The sequence below is a fragment of the Lagopus leucura genome, unplaced genomic scaffold (genome assembly GCF_019238085.1).
Source record: "Lagopus leucura isolate 7727_CA_CO unplaced genomic scaffold, USGS_WTPT01 Super-Scaffold_100014, whole genome shotgun sequence".
Taxonomy (NCBI): Eukaryota; Metazoa; Chordata; class Aves; order Galliformes; family Phasianidae; genus Lagopus; species Lagopus leucura.
In genome coordinates, this window is record NW_024962268.1 from 10,656,542 (window position 1) to 10,677,597 (window position 21,056).

At 39.9% G+C, this 21,056-nt stretch overlaps 1 protein-coding gene across 6 annotated transcripts in view; it reads left to right on the plus strand.

Moving 5' to 3' along the window:
• Nucleotides 1–21,056, plus strand: part of ARL15 (ADP ribosylation factor like GTPase 15) — a 223,726-nt gene that overhangs the window by 37,545 nt on the left and 165,125 nt on the right. Inside the window, exon 1 of one of the 6 annotated variants that reach the window (XM_042875449.1) lies at nt 14,403–14,453. The exons of the other annotated variants lie outside the window; for them this stretch is intronic. Within the exon in view, the coding sequence (XP_042731383.1) occupies nt 14,427–14,453 (27 nt within the window). The 5' untranslated portion in view covers nt 14,403–14,426. Of the gene's footprint in view, nt 1–14,402; nt 14,454–21,056 lie in introns of those variants that run through there. 6 annotated transcript variants of the gene reach the window in all.

Consider the following 21,056-nt stretch of genomic DNA (forward strand, 5'->3'; position numbering starts at 1 on the left):
AAGGTTAAAAGGCAGTGGCACAAGCAATGATATCAACATAGTATCAGAAAGCTGTAGTTTATTACAAGAAGTCGGCCCGGGTATTTATACAGACTGGGAGAAAACCCCTTATGAGCAGCCCTGTGGAGAAGGACTTGGGGGTTCTGGTGGATGAGAAGCTGGACATGAGCCAGCAGTGTGCGCCTGCAGCTTGAAGGCCAACTGTGTTCTGGGCTGCACTAAAAAAGGGGTGGCCAGCAGGGAGAGGGAGGTGATTGTCACCCTCTACTCAGCTCTTGTGAGGCCCCATCTGCAGTACTGCGTCCAGGCCTGGGGCCCACAGCACAGGAAGGATGTGGAGCTCTTGGAGTGGATCCAGGGAAGGGCCACTAAGATGATCAGAGGGCTGGAGCACCTCTACTATGGAGAAAGCTTGAGGGAACTGCGCCTGTTTAGCTTGGAGAAGAGAAGGTTCTGGGGAGACCTCATTGTGGCCTTCCAGTACTTGAAGGAAGAGTATAACAGGAGGGAGAACGGCTGTTTATGAGGGGGATAGTAATAGGACAAGGGACAATGGTCTTAAACTGAGACATGGGAGGTTTAGGTTAGATATTAGGAGGAAGTTTTTCACACAGAGGGTGGTGACGCACTGGAACAGGTTGCCCAAGGAGGCTGTGGATGCCCCATCCCTGGAGGCATCCAAGGCCAGGCTGGATGTGGCTCTGGGCAGCCTGGTCTGGTGGTTGGTGACCCTGCACATAGCAGGGGGTTGAAACTACATGATCTTTGAGGTCCTTTTCAACCCAGGTCATTCTGTGATTCTTACTGATGGCATTGAATTGAGCTCTAAGTAGAGTATGCGAGAGCATGCTTTTATATTTAAATCAGTTTTTAATCAATTTAGTTTTTCTGGAGGAGAAATCTGCACATACTCAAAAATTAAATACTTTGCATCTTGGTAAATTTTGATTTACAGACATCAGTAGCATGAATGCATACTGAATGAAATGCTTGCAGGTGCAGATAGGAACCATGTGCACGTGTGTATCTGTGTCTGTAACTCAAAATATTTCAAGAAGCTTGACTTGCAAACTGAAAAATTATAAAGCTGTGAGTATTCATGAAAACAGTCCGTCACTGGGTAAAGTTCAGTAGCCCTTTCTTTACCAAAAGGGAGAGGGGGAAGCAAAATGCAGTGGTGATGCGGTTAGATAAATAATTGCTCTTCCTTTTCTTAAAGGATTGACAGGCTGAGAGAGCTGGGGCTTTTCAGCCTGGAGAAGAGAAGGCTCTAAGGAGACCTTATAGTGGCCTTCCTCCCAGAAGGGGACCTATGGGAAAGCTGGGGAGGGACTTTTTATAACGGCATGTAGTGTGACAGTACAAAGAGAAATGGTTTTAAACTGGAAGTGGGTAGATTTAGACTAGATACGAGGAAAAAATTCTGTGCAGTGAGGGTGTTGAGACACTGGAGCAGGTTGCCCAGAGAGGCTGTGAATGCCCCCTCACTGGATGCATTCAAGGCCAGGCTGGATGGGGTTTTGAGCAACCTGGTCTCTCAAAATGCTATGGGAATAGAATACTTCCAGTTCTCTCTTTAAAAACAAACCAGCCAGAACAAAGGAAAACAAACAAACAAACAAAAAAAAAAAACAACTGACAACTTCCAAATCTCTCTGAATACCTGGTTCCAGCAATCAGTGCAAAATTTGGGTCTCTTCTCTTAGATGAATGGCAGAAAAGAGGAAAAATAATAATTTGTGTAGAAATGGTAATCCAGATGCTCTTGCACAGTGTTCTTTAAAGCCAAAGAGATGTAATACTTCAGATACTATTTGCCCTTTAAAGAATGCTGTGTGCTTTCTTATCATAGTTAATTAAAGTATGAAATATAATTCTGCAAGATAATTGTTGAGAACTAAACAGAATTTAAAGGATTAAATGTTTGTATGGATTCTCGTAGAATAATTTTACTGAACAGCAAACTTTTCTGGAGGAGGCATTACAACTCAGGCTTTAAAGATATGACCTACGAACAGTATTTCATATTCTTGCACATACATAATTCATCACTTTGCAGCCATCATCAAACACTAAAAACTTCTATGGAAGTTTTTTTACTCTTCTTGCTAAAACAGAATTCCTAAATGCCTGTTCTTAACAGCAATTGACTTCTGCGAAACTGATCTACGTAACTTACTCATATAGCATTTCCTACTCAATCCTGAAGATTGTGTCCTAGAAGATGAAAAAGACATAGAACTCACTTGCCATTTGACAGATATCTCTGTTTGTAACCTCGGCCTGCTTTAGCCTAGTTACCCATCACTCTCTGGTTACAATCCAGTGCAGATAACATGGAGGATTTTTCAGTATCTCTGTGACTGGCAGAGACGTGCACAATGTTCCAGTACTGATGACAGAATACATGAAAGTCATGGTTACATCTGATTCCTTCTTGTTCAGCAGTGTCTATAGATAAGGTCATATGCACTTTTGATCTGCCTGGAATGGATAGAGGAATATATAGTGGCTTGGATTAGCTGCTAAAATGTAGTTTGAATGCAGCTTAATCTACTTAACACAAGATCAGCTGATTTAGCATAAAGTAAAATCTCAGGCAGTTGTCTCTTTCCAAGGAAGCAAGTGAGATTCTTTGCATGTTTCTGTTCCATTGACACTGATATGTGAATGTCACTCTTCATAAAAAAACTCATAAATAGGACTCCTCAAGCTCAGTGGAAATGTATCTAAGTGAATTTATAGACATAAGCCTTGTACACAGATGCTACAACTGGTGGTGACAAAGCCAAAGATAAGATAGATTGGGAAATGCTCAAGCTTTAATCCTACCTAATTTTCCTTCTGCATTTTATGTGTGTTTTGGAGTAGTTTTCAATTATTTATATTGCTTTGTTTTCTCTCTTCCTTTTCCTCAAAGGATCCATGACTCATTCATTACACAGGATGGGTGGTGGTAATTTAATTAGCTTCTGTTTACTGTGCTTTTCTCCACAATTGCTAGATGTTAGAACTTTATGTTTTTGCACACTTTTCTGAAAACAGAATTAGAACCAAAAATTGGTCATATTGAATGAGACCAAATAATGTATCTCAACAAGCAACTTATTTTACAATAGGCATAAACAAATGTGGAGGAGTAAGGATAGGAAAAGCATGTTAGAAAAGCTACTGTTATCTGACCTTTGTCAAGTTTCTAACTCTTTTAGTGCAGGCAATTTCAGAATTGTATGTGGTCTTTATGTACTTACGTTAGTGGGTGTTAATGATCTGAATGTATGTAGTTGCTTTGTAATTCATGCAGAATCCATAGCAGCAATTGGCAGTGAACTGGTGGTTCTTCAGGTGAGTTACCACTAATGTGTTATTTTTTTGGTTGTCACCTGCCTTTTTGCTGCCCACTCAGTTTCACGGTGTCCAGTACTGTCTTCAGTAATGAGATGTTAACAGCTAATACTGAGCTATCTCACTGCTCATCTTTTTCACAACAGATCCTTTACAGATCCCTAAGAAGTTTTGGAAGTGGTTTCCTAATTCCTGTAAGAATTAACCATGTATTTACTTTTACCTTCAGTTTCCCACCTCCATCCAAGGCTTTCTCATCATATGTCGTGATCTCAGCCTTGAGAAAAAAAGATTGAGAGGTGATCTTATTAATGTTTATAAATAACTGTGGGAGTCAAGGGAGGCACATTGCCAACCTCTTTTCAGTGGTCCTTGGAGACAGGACAATGGGAAATGGCCATAGACTGGAGGATAGGAAGTTCAACACTAATATGTGAAGGTGCTGTGCAGCCTGCTGTACGGAGCCTGCTTTGACGGGGGAGTTGGACTTGATGATCTCTGGAGGTCCCTCCTAACAGCCACAATTCTGTGATTCTGTGATCACTTAGTTGTGTTGTTTTCTTTTTTTAAGTATTTGAGGAACCTTATAGAAAGCTTTCTGAAAATTCATCAGTTCTTTTACAGGTCTTTTTGTGGCAGTCACAATTATTATTATGTCTGAACGCTTCACAACTGCTCAATTTTGTTCTGTCATGTCTGAGATCATAAAATTTCTTGAGTCATGTTACAATGTGAATTAACTGAACTCTAAATTTTTTTTTTCTTTTTTACAGAATCTTTTTTTTTTTTTTCCCTCAGAATTCTGAGCATCAAAAACATACCATCCTTTCATTCAGTGGGTCTGTAATGTTCAGTGTAGCAATGGATAGTTTAGAGAAAAATTACAAAAATCCAGAGTAACATGTTGAGTATCAAAAATAGCATCTCTTCTAAATGTGTGTTACAACAGAGCCACTCTGTGGCAGCTGCAGTGTCAGAACTGGATTTATGAACCCAGCATTCTTCTTTTAGTGATGAGAAAATCATAGAATCACAGAAAGGCCTCAGTTGAAAAGGACCTCAAAGATCATGTAGTTTCAACCCCCTGCTATGTGCAGGGTCACCAACCACCAGACCAGGCTGCCCAGAGCCACATCCAGCCTGGCCTTGGATGCCTCCAGGGATGGGGCATCCACAGCCTCCTTGGGCAACCTGTTCCAGTGTGTCATCACCCTCTGTGTGAAAAACTTCCTCCTAATATCTAACCTAAACCTCCTCTGTCTCAGTTTAAAACCGTTCCCCTTGTCCTATCATTATCCACCCTCGTAAACAGCCGTTCTCCCTCCTGTTAATATGCTCCCTTCAGTGCTCTAAGGCCACAATGGTTTCCCCAGAACCTTCTCTTCTCCAAGCTAAACAGGCGCAGTTCCCTCAACCCTTCCTCATAGTAGAGGTGCTCCAGCCCTCTGATCATCTTAGTGGCCCTCCTCCGGACCCGCTCCAAGAGCTCCTCATCCTTCCTGTACTGTGGGCCCCAGGCCTGGATGCAGTTCTGCAGATGGGACCTTCTGCCACAGATAATGTTGCAGAATCTACAGCTTTGTGTGACAGATGAATAAGCTATAATTTGCCCGTGTGGGTCAAAGATCATTGCACTACTATTGTCTTCATCATCAAAAGACACGAGAATAAGTTTATATCATTACCAGAGATTTTTGTCCCCTCAAATCTGAAGTTAATGTTTCTGACACTGGCAGGTCTTCTGACACCATCCAGTATTGTATGTTGTGTGGAGGGTTCAACAAATGCATGTGTTGATCTAAGCAGTCAAATAGTTGAAATGCAGCACTGTGACAGCAAAGTGTTTTTGAATGTTGTACCCTGACAGTGTTCTTTTGATTTGCTCAGGATTAGTGCACAAATGTGAATTATTCATTATGCATTATACATACTCATCTTCTCATTCAAATGAATTAAACTATGTTGACACTTCTGGAGAATGGAAAATAAAATAATATGTATAAAACAGGAAATAGCATGGCAAATTCTTTTTCCCACTGTACTAGTGCAGTGGAAAAACTGGGCTTAGGAAATAAGAGGTGTGGTGCATACACAGATTTTTTTTTTTAATCTGGAGTAGAACTGAGTTTGATCACTGTGTCCTGACATTCAGAAGTGATGCAAACAATTAAATTAAGGCAGAACTTAATGTATATAATTGTCAGAAAATAAAAAAATAATACAGATACTGGAGAAATACTAGAGAAAGAGAATGGGAGGGAGAAAGGAAGTGGGGAAATTTCTGTAATCCAGTAACATCCCCTTATGCATCTTCACTTATTGGCATTTCCTCAGGGGGCATCTGAAGAGATTTTTAAGATTTTTTAAGACTTCTGTTAACGTCATAAAATGTATTAACACTTACACTGTTCCAACATCACGTTATGTAAAGCTATGTACCACATATAGTGAGGAAGTTCACTGATATATTCTGAATACTTGAAAACTTTGCAGCAGCAAAGGAAATAGAAAAGCTAAAGAAGTAGAGGAGATTAAGGGAAGAGAAAAAATGATGATTGACTTCTAGAGAGCAGATGTGAGTAGACTAATTTGTAAGAATGATCTCATATGTGTCTTCAAATACTTCTAATCTTTTTTTCACTTGTTTTCTTATCTTGGGTAATAATTTTTTCACTTGGCAAAAGGAAGTTTCTACCAAGGGTGGCTTTTCAGGATCTTTCAGTGTAGTCCAAATAACTGGCAGTACAACAGGAAAAAGAGGGAAGTGTTGACTTTGTGCAGCAATGGAGGAAAGCCTTTTTGTTAGGTCTTAACACGTGGATTTGTTGCTGCGTTGTTTTTTTTTTTTTTTCTGCATAGTCATTGGTTTAGCCAATCAGAATTTTAAATTCATGCAGATTCAGGTAGGTTACATCTAAGTACAGGACTGGAAGGTTAAACACTAAATCCTATTTCTTATTTCCTCCTGTTCTCATTCTCGTTCTCCTGTAGCATTCATTTTTGCCCAGGCGGTAATGGATATCTGTCAGGTACTGTAGCTTGGCTTGGATGAAAGTCAAGACTCAAATTTGAAATCTTTGATTGTTTCTATTGTGGTTTGAATATATAGCATCCAATAAGTGGTTGGAGTTTTCAGAGTTACTCTTATAGGTTGACGTTTATGCAGTCCCCTTCACTTGTTCTTTAAAACACAAGACCCCTTTAACTTACAGCCATCTCAGAATCCTACAAACTGTTTCTCGAATCTGCATGCAGGTTGCTGTAGGGCTTGTTAGCTGACTACACTTTCAAACTTTCCTAAGGAGATTGAAGGATTAGTGGTTCTTTCTTATGCCACTTCTTATCTGAAGTACTTCATATGCTACCAAGTTTTAATCAGTTTTCTTATACAGGAATCAAGCCCTCCATCTCTTAAGTTCAATACTGCGTTGCTCAAGGACTACATGCTGCAGACCTTTTTAAAAGCAAACATCATTGTTCTGCTAATGAGTAGGGTGCTTTGAGGAAACTCTCACAGCCTTGTTAATTAAGAGCTGTGATTTACCTCTTGCTGCTTTGGCAATTTCATTTTCTAATGCAGGGGCTCTGTTATCACTTCACATGCCAGCAACACATCTGCTTCCTGTTTTTTCTGATACAGATGAATACAGATCTTTTCATTTATACTCCACCTGTGTTCTCTGATCTATGTAATTGATTTTTTTTCCCATATATTTAAGAGAAGGAATTTAGGTTTAGATAAAATGCATGTTTACATTTTGTGCTCAGTACTGATACTGTTTTATTTGTGTTCTACTCTGCCTTCAAGTGGAACAGAGCTGAGCTCTGGAAGATAGGACTTTATCTAATTACTGTACCTTCCTGAAGAGTCATGCAATTCTCTTCATGTTCTGGTGAAGATAGGTAATAGGCCGCATGATGGTACTTAAAAAGGCCCCTGTTCTGCAGTTTCCAAGAAGTGGAAAATGACAGCATGCAAGCTTCTGGATCCAAATTAATAAAGCGTTCAATCGTTCCTGTGTTTTGTTTCCATGACGCTGGCTTTGCAAAAATATTTTCAACTTGGAGTTTGGATTTGTTGGAGAATTCTTGCCACACAGAAGTGGCAGAAATAAGACTTCTGTAAATGAAACTTTCAGGAGGAGCTCCCCAGATTTTCTGTTTTGTCTTGAAGCTGGACAGAGCTGTAGATTCTGTCAGAGGACAGTTAGAGGAAATTCTGCAGGTTTATATTCTGACTCCATGCTAAAAGCTGAGTTAGCATGGAGGTCAGAATGTGCAGATCAGGGCTTTTTGCAGTAATATACCTTGAAAATCTTCCATAGTAGAGACAATTCTCTGGTTATCCTGCAGTGCTGCTACATTTGTCAATGGGGAAAAATGTTTTCCTTTATCTGCTGTCTGAATGTATCTTGTTTCAAGGTATGCCTGTTTATCATCCAGACACCATATGCTGTTGTGGAGTGTTCCTTTAGGACCTGCCCATTGGTAAGAGAAGGCTGCTCTGAGGTTAGTTTCCCCAAACTCTACTTTTCTCGAGGCAGAATCAGCCCCATCCCTCAGCCTTCCCTTTCAGGACAGGTGCTCCAGCCCCTAAGCTCGGCCTCTGCTAGGTTCTTTCTAGCTTAACAAAGTCTCTCCTGGACTAGGGAGCCCAAACCAGGAAACACAGTATCTAGATGTGATCTGAGAAGTGCTGGGTCCAGGATGTACATGCGTCTCCTGATTGTGCCCTTGCTCCTGCAGTGACAGATGCTGCTGGTCTTCGCTGCTGCCAGCCCCCAAGGTAGCTCCTGCACAGCTCACTGTCCACAAGGTCCCTTCTTATACTGGGCCCACAGTGCACAGACTGAACAACTAGTAGGGCTCTGTATTCCCAGGGTCAGAACTTGGTGCTTTCCAAGGCTGAACTGCACATTGCCCATTCATCCAGCTTTCCCGGGTCCTGCTGCACTTGAGCATACTGATGGGTCCACCCAGTCTGGTCTCACCTGCAGACTTCATGAGAAGTTCCTTCTAGGTCTTTGATATCAGCAGGCCAGGCCATTGGTGGGACCTCTGGGGCATTACACATTGTTATGGGGTGCAGGTAGACTACAGCCTATCTGGGCTGTAATGTTATTCCTTTTATAGAGGTCTTGCTCTGTGATTTTCCCGGGGAGCAGAATTGGACTCAATCAGCTAGCAGTTCTGTGGACAGTCCTGCTGGCTTCTTTTGTGAAGTCAACATGACATTTAGATTTTTCCACTTGTTGGGTCCCTCTTCCGTCTCTGTCACTGTCAAATCAGCCAGCCCCACTGTTGGGTGCAGCCCTCCTGGTCCTGGTGGCTCCTGTGGTTGAGCTTCCTCATGTAACCCTTGACTTTGTTCTCACGTGCTGCTGGGATTTTTCCCCATGTATGGTTTGTGGGTCACTGTTTTGGTACAGTAATGAGCACAGGGGTTATTTGGAATGGGAAAGGATTAAGTTTCTTAAACTTGCACGGCAGCAGAAGAATCTAGAGCACAAAAGAGATGCAGACTTTGAGGAACTTGTAACATGCCAGCATTTCAGGTTTATTTTCTTACCTCTTCTTATATTCCCTCATCTCATTACAATCTTCAAATTAAATAACACTCCTGAAATTCTAGAACAGTATGTAAGACTGTGTGTGACAGGTACAGATACCTGGGGTACCTTATTGCTGAGTTTAAGCAAGTGAAAGCAGAAGTAGTTATTGTTTCATCCATGCTTGTACTTTCTGGGAAGAAATTTGTTACTTATGCTGACTTTGTTGTCTGACACTGACAGGTAAGGCTGAAGTATTTGGTCAGTAATTTTTAGAATTGCAGAAGCCACATTAGTGAAAATTGCCTGTGTTCTTTTTGTCTTACTGGAGTGCAAAGTGTATGTTTGTCTTGAATCACCTGGACGTCCTGCTAGGTTAAACTGATCTTCATGAGTTGGTTTTGGGAGTGACTGTTATGGATGTGATTTTTGATGCAGTTGTATTAAGAAATAACAGCGTTAAAAATTACTTCAGAACGTATGTAGCAAACTGTTATTTTATAAGTTAAGAAGTTGTACGCAGGCAATCACAGAAGTACAGGCAGTATTCAGCGAGCAAGTCTCCAGGCTCTGTCTTCACAAAATTGCTCATCATTAGCAGAGCACTGAGATTCATTTGTTTTCAGAAAGTTTTTAAGGTAAAAACCGAAGACTTTTTCGTTTGAGCCTGAAATCCCACAGTCCAATGCTTTCTAGCGGCAAAGTCTGTACCAACTATTTGTCGTACCGACGCGTTCCGTCGGTACCGATCCCTGCAGGCTCGGCCTCCCCGCTGCCTGTGCTGCCAGAGCTGCGCGCAGAGCCGTTCAGCAGAGAGCCACGAGGGGGCGCTACAGCCCGCTGCTGGCAGCGGAGCGCCGGCATGACGCGTCGCTTCGGGCGCGCTGCGGCTGGTGGGCGCTTCCCGCCAGTTACTGCTGCCTTTAGCGCGCTGTTTAAAATCTTAGGATGAGGACTGAGAACCTCTTTCGTTCGTAAATGCAGTCCGCTGTCATATTCATCACGTTATTCATTTACCGTAACAGCTCTGTTACACACGTGTAAAATGTGACTGTGCCTAGAGCTCAGCTACAGCTCTGCTGCTGTTTGAAAGCAGTTGCAGCTGGGCAGTGGTTTGTGTTGAGGTATATGCAGCGCTGTTAGGATATCACTGCTTGCAGGCTTTGTCTTGACAGTGGGAGCTCACATTCCTGCTTGAGGTGTCCAGGTTTTAGATACCTTTCATTGAGAAGCGTGTGACAGTGGGAGTCTGAGGAAGAGGAGATCAGAGGAAGGTGCAGGTTTAGGAAAGTGAGCTTAGGAGTTCTTAGGAGAACTTTTGGAGCTGGAGGGAAGGAGAGTACTGCCTATTTATTCATTTGTTTGTTTTTCATATTTTCCTTCAAATCGTATTGCCTTCAGCATGGTAAAGGGTAAACTGATGATCAAGTGGCTTGTGAGCAACCAGATCAATATGTGGGAGATTATATGGTTCGATGCAGAGGAAACTGGAAGGCATGAGGAATGAAGTCCAGAAGCAAAACTGTTTTTAAGTTATGGGTAGCAGAAATGGCCAACAGCCATATGCAAAGAAGAGCACAGAGGCTGAGGGCAGCTGATTGGTAGTTAGAATTGCAGAAAGCAGGAGCTAACTTGGAACAGTTCAGCTGGGGTGCTTGAAATGATTTAGCGCAGCACCTCGTGGGAATTGGGTAGTGTTTGAACAAGTTCTGAGTGTAAGGACGCCTTTGCCAGGTATCTGAGAGCTGTTGTTGTAATGAGAAATTTATCATTCATTTAGTATGGCAGAGAGATAAAGCAACTAGGAATAGGACAGCCTTTCTACATGTGCTTTACAAAATTTTAGTCATTTGTCACGTGGGAAGCTTTGTGAGAGCCACCCCTCTACTGTGCTGTTGCTTGCAACACCTTACAGCAATCTTCCCTACAGGCAAAAGTGGAGAGAAAAAGGAGGAAGGAGAGTGCTAGGGAGTGTCTGCTGTTCCTCCCACAGTAATTCATTTTCTGTTGCCTTGCAAATCTATACAGCTCTTAAGCTCGGTATGGTTTGTCTTGGTTTTATTGTTTGTTTTTTTCTTAATTTCATTTTTATAGAAGCAAATTGCTGTTGTCATGTGGATAATGCAAAGTGGAACTGTTTCTTCCTGTAGCTCTTGTGTAGATGATAAGAACATAATAACTGTCATACTTTGAACTTGTGGTCCATCTGGGAGCATTGCCTCCAACATTGAGTAAAAAACAAACTGAAAACCAACTCCTGTAGTGATCACATGTGGAATAATCTGCCTGTTGATGAGGATTTTGTGTAATACATGATAGAAATTGATTTTAAACATTTTCTTTTCCTTATAATCTGTTCCTTTCTAGCATTGCAGCTCTGTAAATACCTAGAATCTGTTTGATTCTTGTCAAATTTCTCTATTCTAAAGTATCTTACTGCAGTGGGCTTTTGCTTTCCTGCTTGTATACTGTGTGTGTGTGCAGTAGGGAACTTTTTCTTTTTTTTTTTTTTTTTTTAAATAAGTGACCTTATAAATTAGCAAATTATCTAGTTCTTCTTACTGTTTTCACAACTGATTCATCTCTGGTTCATTGTACAAGTTTATTTGGAGAATGAACCTTGAAACTCATCCGTCTTTTATCTTCTGATTATAGAGCATTTACAGAAAAAAGGGAGTACAGTTGTCACTTCACCTTCTCAAGACAGGGTTGTCTTCACATGGATAATTATTTGAGATAGATGAAGGATTTTGAAGGTGAGCAAAAGTTGGCTACGACACATTCAATCTTTGCCTTTCTGCCATTTCCATTATCTTGACTAAGCTATTAGGCACTGTGGAAGAAGACTTGCCAGGAAGATAAATTTGTCTGGTTTGGAAAGAGAACCAATGTAAATCCCTTCTGGTTAGACAGTTTTGTCCTTCGGGGAGGGCCCAATTCTGAATTGTCTCACCTTAAGTCTTGTGTTGAACAGCTTACAAAGACTTGGTGCTGATGAGTGCCAAGGACTACAAAGAAGGATTCCAGATATATTTGACAATAAACAGATTCTACAGAAAACCTGAGGATGCAATCAAACAGTTTAGGCAGCTCTAGTGTCTAGCAGTGGATCCAAATGAGAAAGGTTTTATCTGAAAAAATAACAAAAAAACCCCACCCACCATGAAAACCAAGAGTACTTAAGTTTTTGTTTAACTCATTGTTCAAGAGTAAACAAGTTTTCATACTTGAAGAAATGGGAATTATAGAAGAACATCTAGGCACATCTTAATAGAGCTTGGAGACCTTGCTGATTCACTGAAACACTTGCTTCGTGCTGTCACATGACTTCTACAGTATTTTTCTGGATGAATGTTCAAACCTGTAAAAGCAGAGTTTGAATGAGGCCTCATGGGGCAGCTGAGCCGAAAGAACCAGTTGGCTGCTGAAAGGAGAGCCTTGTTTCGAGTTCTGCGGTTCCCTTTCCCCTTGCTTAGGCATCAGGTATGAACTGTGTGTGTTCATAGTGGTCATTCTCTCCCTGACTTGTTAAGTCATGTTAATACTGTTTGTACTTTCACCTTTGCATGAAAGTAGGTCAGTCTTCACAAGGCTTCATGAATGCTCTTGTACTCCTGATATTAAAAAAAGATGTGTACATAAAGGCTATTTCCATGTTTGCGTGAGATTGACTCATTGTTGATAGTAGCCTAGAAGCATGTGATCCAAGTCAAGATGTTAACTAAGGCAGCATTCCAGTGCCAGCTTTGCACCACCTGCTGAGAAATTCTCATAGGATTTTCTTTCATTCACTTTGGTTTCACACTTTAAAGGAGGAGCTTTGTCTTGAATTGGGATGTTGTGTCTAGGAGTCCTTTATCATCAGTCATCAAGATATAAATTTGGTAAGGAATATATGCCCAGTATATGTTTTCAGATGTCTTTTATCATCCTTCTGGACATTACTCTTTGCATTTTTCTGGATCATGAATTAGTCACGGTCTTTTCATATTACTAAGTGACAAATGCAGTATTCCAAACTGGAATTGTTGCTATATCTGGGAACTAAAGAACATCCTGTGGTATTAATTTGTGCTGAATAATCCTGCAGGAATGAAATAAAATGATGTAAGGTAGAAACAAGCATGTTCTATCTGCAGACTACTATCTCAAGCACAATAACTTCATCTGAACTTGATGTTTTAGGTAATGCTGAAGTTCAAATGCGGAAGAAGTGTGGCTTACGCATGCATATATGCAAATTTTTAATGTGAATTTTCAGAGAGTATTTTCTTAGATTGCTGTATTGCCCGTTTATCTCACTTTTCATTTTATTCCACAGAGCACTGAAAACATTTGTGTTCTGGCTTGCTGAGAGTTTCCTGCCAGTGTGTTTTCTTGTGTTGTATTTCTTATCCGCGTTGGCTCACTGCAACCTCACTTTAATCTGTTATATATGATTTTCTTTTTTTTATGCCTGTTCGGCTCATGAGAACATCCCTAAGACTCCTAAAGGCCTCCTGTAGTTCAGAATCATTCCAGGCTTTTCTAACAAAGCTATTCTGAATTTGACCCACATAACATTACAAATGACTTTGTGCATTTTTCAGTATTTTTCTGTTCCCACACTGTGCTTGGTACAATTTGATATTAAATACCATAACAAATGAGAACGCTTTTGACATCTTATGTTTTTGTTGTTAGCAAGTATTGTTTGCATAAGATTTATCTCCTGAGAGGAAAAGGGATTGCTTTAGAGAAATATGCTTGCCTTCACTAGTCTAACAATTGGTAATCTGTTCCAATGTGGGTGTGTATATGCACTCTTCTCTGAAATGTTTTCTCAATTGTGAGGTTTCCCTGTTGTAAGTTCCCAGCTGGGAAAAGGAAATGTATTTTCAGCAGGAACTGGTCTTGTCTTATTTCTGAGTGACAGTTTGGTGACTCCCTCCTTTCATGCTTAAATGTGCAATAAGGTAAATTTTCTGTACTGTCTTGGTTTGAATAAAAGCTTACTAAACTGATGCTGGTCACCTTCAAATAGCATTTCATTTGAATTCTGGAGTTAGTGCACACCCTTTAGGCCTGTTTGCATGCATAAATTATCTATTTTTGGATCTAAGCCAAAAACTTTCAGTTCTGTGCTTCTCTTCTGAAAATGGACTAGGTAAAAGCTATTACTGTTGAAGACAAACTGTCTGCTCTCTGTATGTTTGTCTTTGGTTCTACTTGCTTCACTGGCTAAAATATAATTGCTGGAGTTCAGTGCCTTTCTGGATTCTCCCGTAACCATTGAACTCCAGTATAAGTTGGCTGAATCTGCTAAAATCATAGGGATTGAATAAATGTGGTGAGCCAGTATATCTTAGCCTGGAGAACTTTTTATTACTTGATGTAAGAGAGGCGAACAGCAGTTCTTTGGAGTGATGCCTGCAAGCAAAGCTGAATTTCTTCCACAGAAATGTGTATGCTTCATCTGTGGAATTGGTGAGATGCCGCAAACATGGAACAAGAATTTCATGTTTATAAAAAGCTTTTGCACTGGAAAGCCAGATGAAGTGCACTGGAGTCCATCTTTTGGTAAGCAGATGTTTTCTTCAGGCTTATTCCATGTGTTCCACATGGAGCCCAAGAGCAAAATGCTTCCTCACCTGTGTTCAGCTGCACTAATAAAGGCATGCGCTTTGTCTTCTAAGCAGTGGTGGGAGTAACAATGAACGCCTATGGATCTGCTTCCTTTCCTTAACAGCTCTTGCTGCTGGATTAATAGCTTGTACAGGGAAAGAAAGTGAAAATGACAAGTACTCCTATTCCCATTCTACCTTGTTTCTTTGCTCCTTCCTCTGGAAGTAGTGATTGCTGCTGCATACTTCGCAGTCCCTGTCACGGGGTAAGCAGGAGGCTTTCTCTGTGCTGTTTTTGGAAATCACCTCTGTGGAAAGGTTTGCATATCCTTGTGCCTGACATGCATTGCTGTCCTGAAAGAAGTACTTCTCTTGGCATTGACAAGATTGTTCTACTGTGTTGTAAATGGGAAATTTTGTCTATTCTGCATTGCTTACTGTATTGGAATGGTCTAAAGCAGAAGGAGCCAAATTCAGCCTATAGCAGCTGTAACTTTGTGGACTCTATATTGTCTCTGTTAGAGTTACTTCTTTAAATGTAAGCTGATCCTACATGTCTGGGATACTTCAGCATAATACAGACTTCTGCCAGCCCTGCGAGATGTTGAACAGCACACAATGGCACTCGTGGAACCTAACACAGGAAATACACACCTCGGAGACATCCTCTGCCTTCTGTTTGTTTTAGTAAAGCCACGTTTGTTGGTTGTCCATTAGAAGTGAGTAGATGTAAATCCAGAACGTATTGTTTTGATTACCTTGTCTTTCTTTATTCATAATAAACTCCATAGGTGCTTTCTAAACTGTCTTAGAGGAGTGAATTAAATCATCCATTTATGATTTGACTACTTCCAGTAGTAGAGACTCCATTACAATCTGAGTGAGGTGTTCTAGTGTTTGACTGCATCCCATTTCATGATTGCATATGACATTTTTGATTCCCTTCTGCATGCTTTAAGGAAAGCTTTTCTTTCTCTTCTAAGATAAATATTACGACTTTCTCAAGCCCTGGTGTTATTGGATATTTTTTTTTTCCTGGTCTTTCACTTAATCTAATGACTCTTTCCTGTCCTGACCTCTTTGATTCTATTTTTCTATGTATTCTTTGGGGACATGAGGACAGACAACAGTAGTGTAATGAGAAGTGTTCTTGTGTCAACTACAGACTTCATAAAACCTTTCTCCCCAGCCTCGTAATTCTCTAATCTCCAAAGCAGACGTCAGTCCTTTGAGGCTGTGACTGATTCTCACAGATGGTTCATGAAAATATACAAACTCTGCCTCCAGAATTTTCCCCAGGGTTGAAAATATTAACTTCTCTCTCTCTCTCTCTTTTTTTTTTTTCCTAGGTGCAAATATCCATACCCATGGGTTTCTTATAATTCCTACCAATTCCCTGTTTATTAAATGAAACTTCTTGTCTGAATATACCCTGTGATTTGCTTTTTGTTGCTTACTTTCCAGGAAGTCCTATGCACATCTAATCATGACTCTTGGGCTCCTTTGGGGCAGGTAGTGTTAAATGGCAAAGAGCATGGACAGGTCCCATGGGATCATACTGGAAAGGTATCACTTGGTGAAAATCTACTTGTTCACATGTACATCCTGGAGCCCGTAAATCAAATCCAATATCACTAAATCACTTCTAAGATTGTATAAATGTACTTTTACATTTCTAATGGATTGAGCAAAATATCTTTCACTACAAAATAGTGTATCTTGCAGAAGCCTGAGAATATCACATAAAATCTTCATTTTAGAACACAGATTGAAAGAAGACTTTTATCTGTAGACCTGTTGATTGGCTCTCGTTGCATAGCTTAACTTAGAATCTTCATAATCAAATAATCACCAGTTATTCTAGTACATTAAAAATATTTTTGCTGCACAAAATCTTCTGAAGGCTGACAGGCCTATAATTATTTGAGGCATCCAGTTTTCCTTTTGTAAATGTTGTCATAGCATTTGTTTTCTTTCTTTTCTTTTGAACTTTTCCAGTTTCGTTTTTCCAAATCATCACAGTGATAAGCATTACAAATCCAGGCAGTACCTATGCCATCTCTTTCAACACACTTGGATACAAGTTATCCAGCTTTGCTGATGTAAAATTGTCCAATTAGTAGCGGCTGTTTAACATCTTCTTGAGTTACTGGTGGAATGGAAACTATTTCATCATCACAATATGAATGTTCTTTGCTTTTTCTCAGACAGATGTGTGTATTAAACTCCTCCTGCTTTTCTTTGTTACTGACAGCAATCGTACAGTTTCCATCTAATACTGCAAATCTTTTTCTCCTCCTCTCTCTGAGGATATTTATACAAATTCTGTATAGCAGTTCAAGCCACTTGAATCTCATGCTTCTTTTGTAATTTTTTTTTTTTTTTTTTTTGGTCCTACTGTAAAATTGTCACCCATTATGGGGTCAACTGGTAATTCTGGTGATGAGGATTTCAGGCTGCCATGGAGGAATTAATGTCTTTTGCTAAAGAAAAATGAAATAGTGTAGCTCGTCTTTAATATAAGCATCCTGATGACAACTGTTTCTTTACTATAGTGGCTGTATATTGGTGATGTCTTTCCACTGAATCTAAGCATAGAAGAGCTCAAACACTGACTTCAGCTGTCCATTAAGAATGAGAAGATTCTTGCTTTTGAAGGTGCCTGCTTCCTTTTCCTGGTTGAAAAGGACACATAAACTACTAGATTTCTGATTACTTCTGATTCTTAGGTGACCTAGGGTAGGGGCATAGCAGGTCGTCTTTGTTCAAATATACAGAAAAGGGAAACTGCCAAGAGAAACATTATCAAGATTTCAGTTCTCCAATTTTGGTTTTCTAAAATGTGGCTCTTTACAGCGTTTGCCTTGGCTCTTGTTCACTGGTGATTACTGGTTAAAAAGTGAATGCATCTTTTAAGAATAAATCAGTAATTTGTATACACCACACTTGGCACATGAAATTTAAATTTGTTTTCCTTATGGATTCTGCAGTTTGAGTTTGATAGTCTGGTATCTTGTAAATCTGTTCCCAGATGAGAGAGACTGATTCATGTGATCAGCACTTTGTTTGAATTGGATTTGTGTAGCAATTTGGTCTTCTTAACTTTCCAATTATCTGTATTTAATTTCATCTAATAGGTATAGAAAATAGAGATCTATAGATTGCTTTTGTGGATTGTGCAAAGCAAATTTTAACAGGTGAGAGGAGTAGAGTGACTGCAGAGGTCTTTGGGGGAGAGCTTTTAATTGTCTTAAAGGTATCACTGAAAGAGAAATATGCAGAAGAAGCTACACAGTCAAAACTAGAATAAGGCTTAGAGAGCAGAATCTTGAGGTGATCTTTGGCTTTCTGAGACAACACATAATTAATTGTTGATATCTTAGCTATGCTTCAATATCAGATAGTTTGTTTAAGATGTTTCAAGACCACCGTATCTGTAACATCTCTGCAGATTTGTAGGTGCAAACTGCACCTACGCCTTCTGAAAGGTCATTCACATTTTGATAGAATCTGTTTTTTTAAAAAAGACAAAATCAACAGAAAAACCTTGCTGAGTTTGGTAGCTTGACAGTATTGTAATTACAGATTTCACAGTGTTATTCTGACCTTATTAAATTGCCTTCAACATCTGCCAGCTGTCACCATCAACTGCAAATTGCTACGTATGGTAACAGGTAACCTGCTTTTATTGCCATGTAATGTGTGAGATGTAAATAACTTTGTGCTCTAATTACATGGCACTTACCTTACGACTGAAGTAATGACATGGCTGTTTGTACCCTGTAAAAAGAAAAGTGATAACTCCTTTGTTTTTCATAATGGTGTTGCTTGATTTTCTTTAGCGTGTTTACATATTACGTTTTCAGTAGCCTCAGCATTTATGATCTATTAATTACTCATCTCTCTTCTCTTAAAACTGCATCAATGATTTCTAGAGGGTCCAAGTTTGTTGGCAGAACACTTTTTGAGTGGAATTTTCAAATACAGCCTTTAGGGCTCTCTTCTTTTATTTCCATGAGAAAGTCAGCAGAAGAAACAAGTCTTAAAGCACATCTGTATATCTCCAGCGAATTCTTTATAATACTGTGTTTGAAATGAATTACGTTTATCAGTAAATTACTGTCAGCTCTTTTAAGCAATGAAATGAACTATCTTTTCATTAGCTGGTGCATGGCTTATCTGCCAACTTTATTTTAAATGCAGGCATGATTTGAGTCTATAGCACTTGGTAGAAACAAGTTAGCTGCGCTAAAACTGGAAGCATTAATGATTGTTGTGCTTACAGCACTGTCTATGTAATTAGAATAGCTAATGTAATGTTTATCCGTGTATGGAAATCGATAGTTTCTCAGGATGCAAACAGATTTATTGTTGACGCGCCACACTGTCTATACTCTGAGGAGGATGGAAAAATTGGAAATGCTGCAAAGGACTGAAGCATGCATGGCAGAGGCTTGGCGTTCAGACGGTGCAGTGATGTTGGTGGGAAAGCAGAAGAGGGCACTGTGCAGCTGTCTGGTGACCCGACTGCGGCGTGGCGCTGGAAGAGGCGCTTGTGGGAGCAGTTGCAGCTGCTGGTCTGCTTCGTAGGCACCGAATTAACAAACAGACAAACAAAAACAAAAGCCCACCCTAAAAAAAACCCAAGAAACAAACGAACAAAAAAAGCCAGCCACCAACAAAACACCTTCCCTTTTACGCCTTTTTCTCTTTGTAGAGTGATAGAATTCCCCGAAGAGCGTACTGATGCGGGTGCCCCTCTTGAGAATATCTTGCAGGGTTTCAGCCTTCGGTCCTGCTGAGTCTCCGGCTGGGAGCGTCGGGCTTCCCCGTCGGGGCGGACTCCGGGGTAGGTCCGGCCGTGGAGGGCTTCATCCTGCCACTGGGCGGTAGATGGCAGTGCTGTCCCGTTGCGCTGCTTGAACGTGGGCCGTCGGAAAGTAAAGGCGCCGTTCACTACGTGTCTGAAACATTTAACAGCTAGGTTAAATAGAACTGGGTCAGTTCTTTCAAGACTGTTACCGGTGTCGAAATTTGGCAGAGAGAGGGAAATGGGATGTTAACGGTATTTACAAATAGGTGCTAAAAGCATTTGTGTTCTTTGGTTATCTGTTCCCTATGAGATTCAAAGATACAAGAACATCATGCTCATATAATGCCATCTAATGCCACTTCAAACATAATCAGAAGTCACTGCAGTACGTGTGCTCCTAACTTTTTTTTTTTGTCCCTCTAGGGGAGTTTGCTCTCTGCAAGAAAGGCTGATGGTTAGTGATGTGCACTGCATTCCTGTAAATTTCACGTTTCCCCATATTGAAACATCTCTACCATCTGAAAACTTGATGACTCATAGTTTATCAGTCTTTTAGGTCTTAAATCAGAGCCAGTCCCTCTTGGGTTTTCTAGTACCGGAAATCTTTGTGGAGATCTTTTACTGTTTATCCACAAGCACGCTTTGAAGGGAAAGATCCATTGATCACTTTTCTTGTCCTAATGCCATTTGATTACAAAAATAAGTTCTCCCCTCTCCAATCCCTCCCCCCCAAAGTATTTAATCTATATCATTTTAAAATAAGTATTTAGAATTGGTCATTCTGATGGCACATCAACAGAAATCACTTCCTCAGAGTATGCAGTCTCTGTGGCAATCTCAAATTCTTTCTGTCCTGAAGTTTTTATTAACAACTATGTAAAGTACATCGTTCTTTAAATTTTAAAACAAGTGTACATGTCATAGAAGTACTGCATCAGAAAATAAGAGGAATGTAGCGTGTACTTTTTCACAATTGTTTGTGATGCACCTGAGTAGAATCAATGTAACAAAACTGTGCTTAAAGGCATGCATTTTTTCACTTAGACCAAGAATTTCATTAAATTATTTGTTTAGAAATTTGGTTTCATTGGTTTGTATTTATTTATTTATTTGTTTTTGTATGCACATTCAGACTCATCGGATTTTTGCAGGGTCTGGAAAAAAAAAACAACCCCTGAGTTTATTTTCCTAGATTCAATTAACGGAACAGCATATTGGAGATGCAGTACTTTATGGCAAGCTCTTCTTGCCGACGTGAATGCTTGTTCTGTTTCTTTTTGTGAGGATGGCAATTGCCAGCACAAGACTATAAACATTTAAAATGCAGTTTTAATAGTTATTTAACGTGCGTTTTACTGCTTATGTTGACAGAAATACATTTTGCCAGTTGTCATTTTTGAACTTAGAATGTATTTTAGAGAGGCTAGAATTGTGGTCTTTCCTTAATGTTTTCTTTATGAAATACATATAAATACTTAGATTGCTTTGAAAGGATTTAAAAAAATGCTTTTAATGATAGTTTGTATCAGATATTGTCAAAGTTTGCCTGATAGTGAAGATGATCAAGGGAGATAGCAAAACTAACATCATCCTGTAGTTTTTCTAGAAATCCTAAAGACTGCTTGCTACAGAAGGTCTTACAAACTGAATCATAGTCTTACAAATCAAGTCTTAGCAAATAATTAAGTCTTACAAATTGAATCATAAAAAAATCCCTTCAAACTGAATGAGTGACAGCACATACAG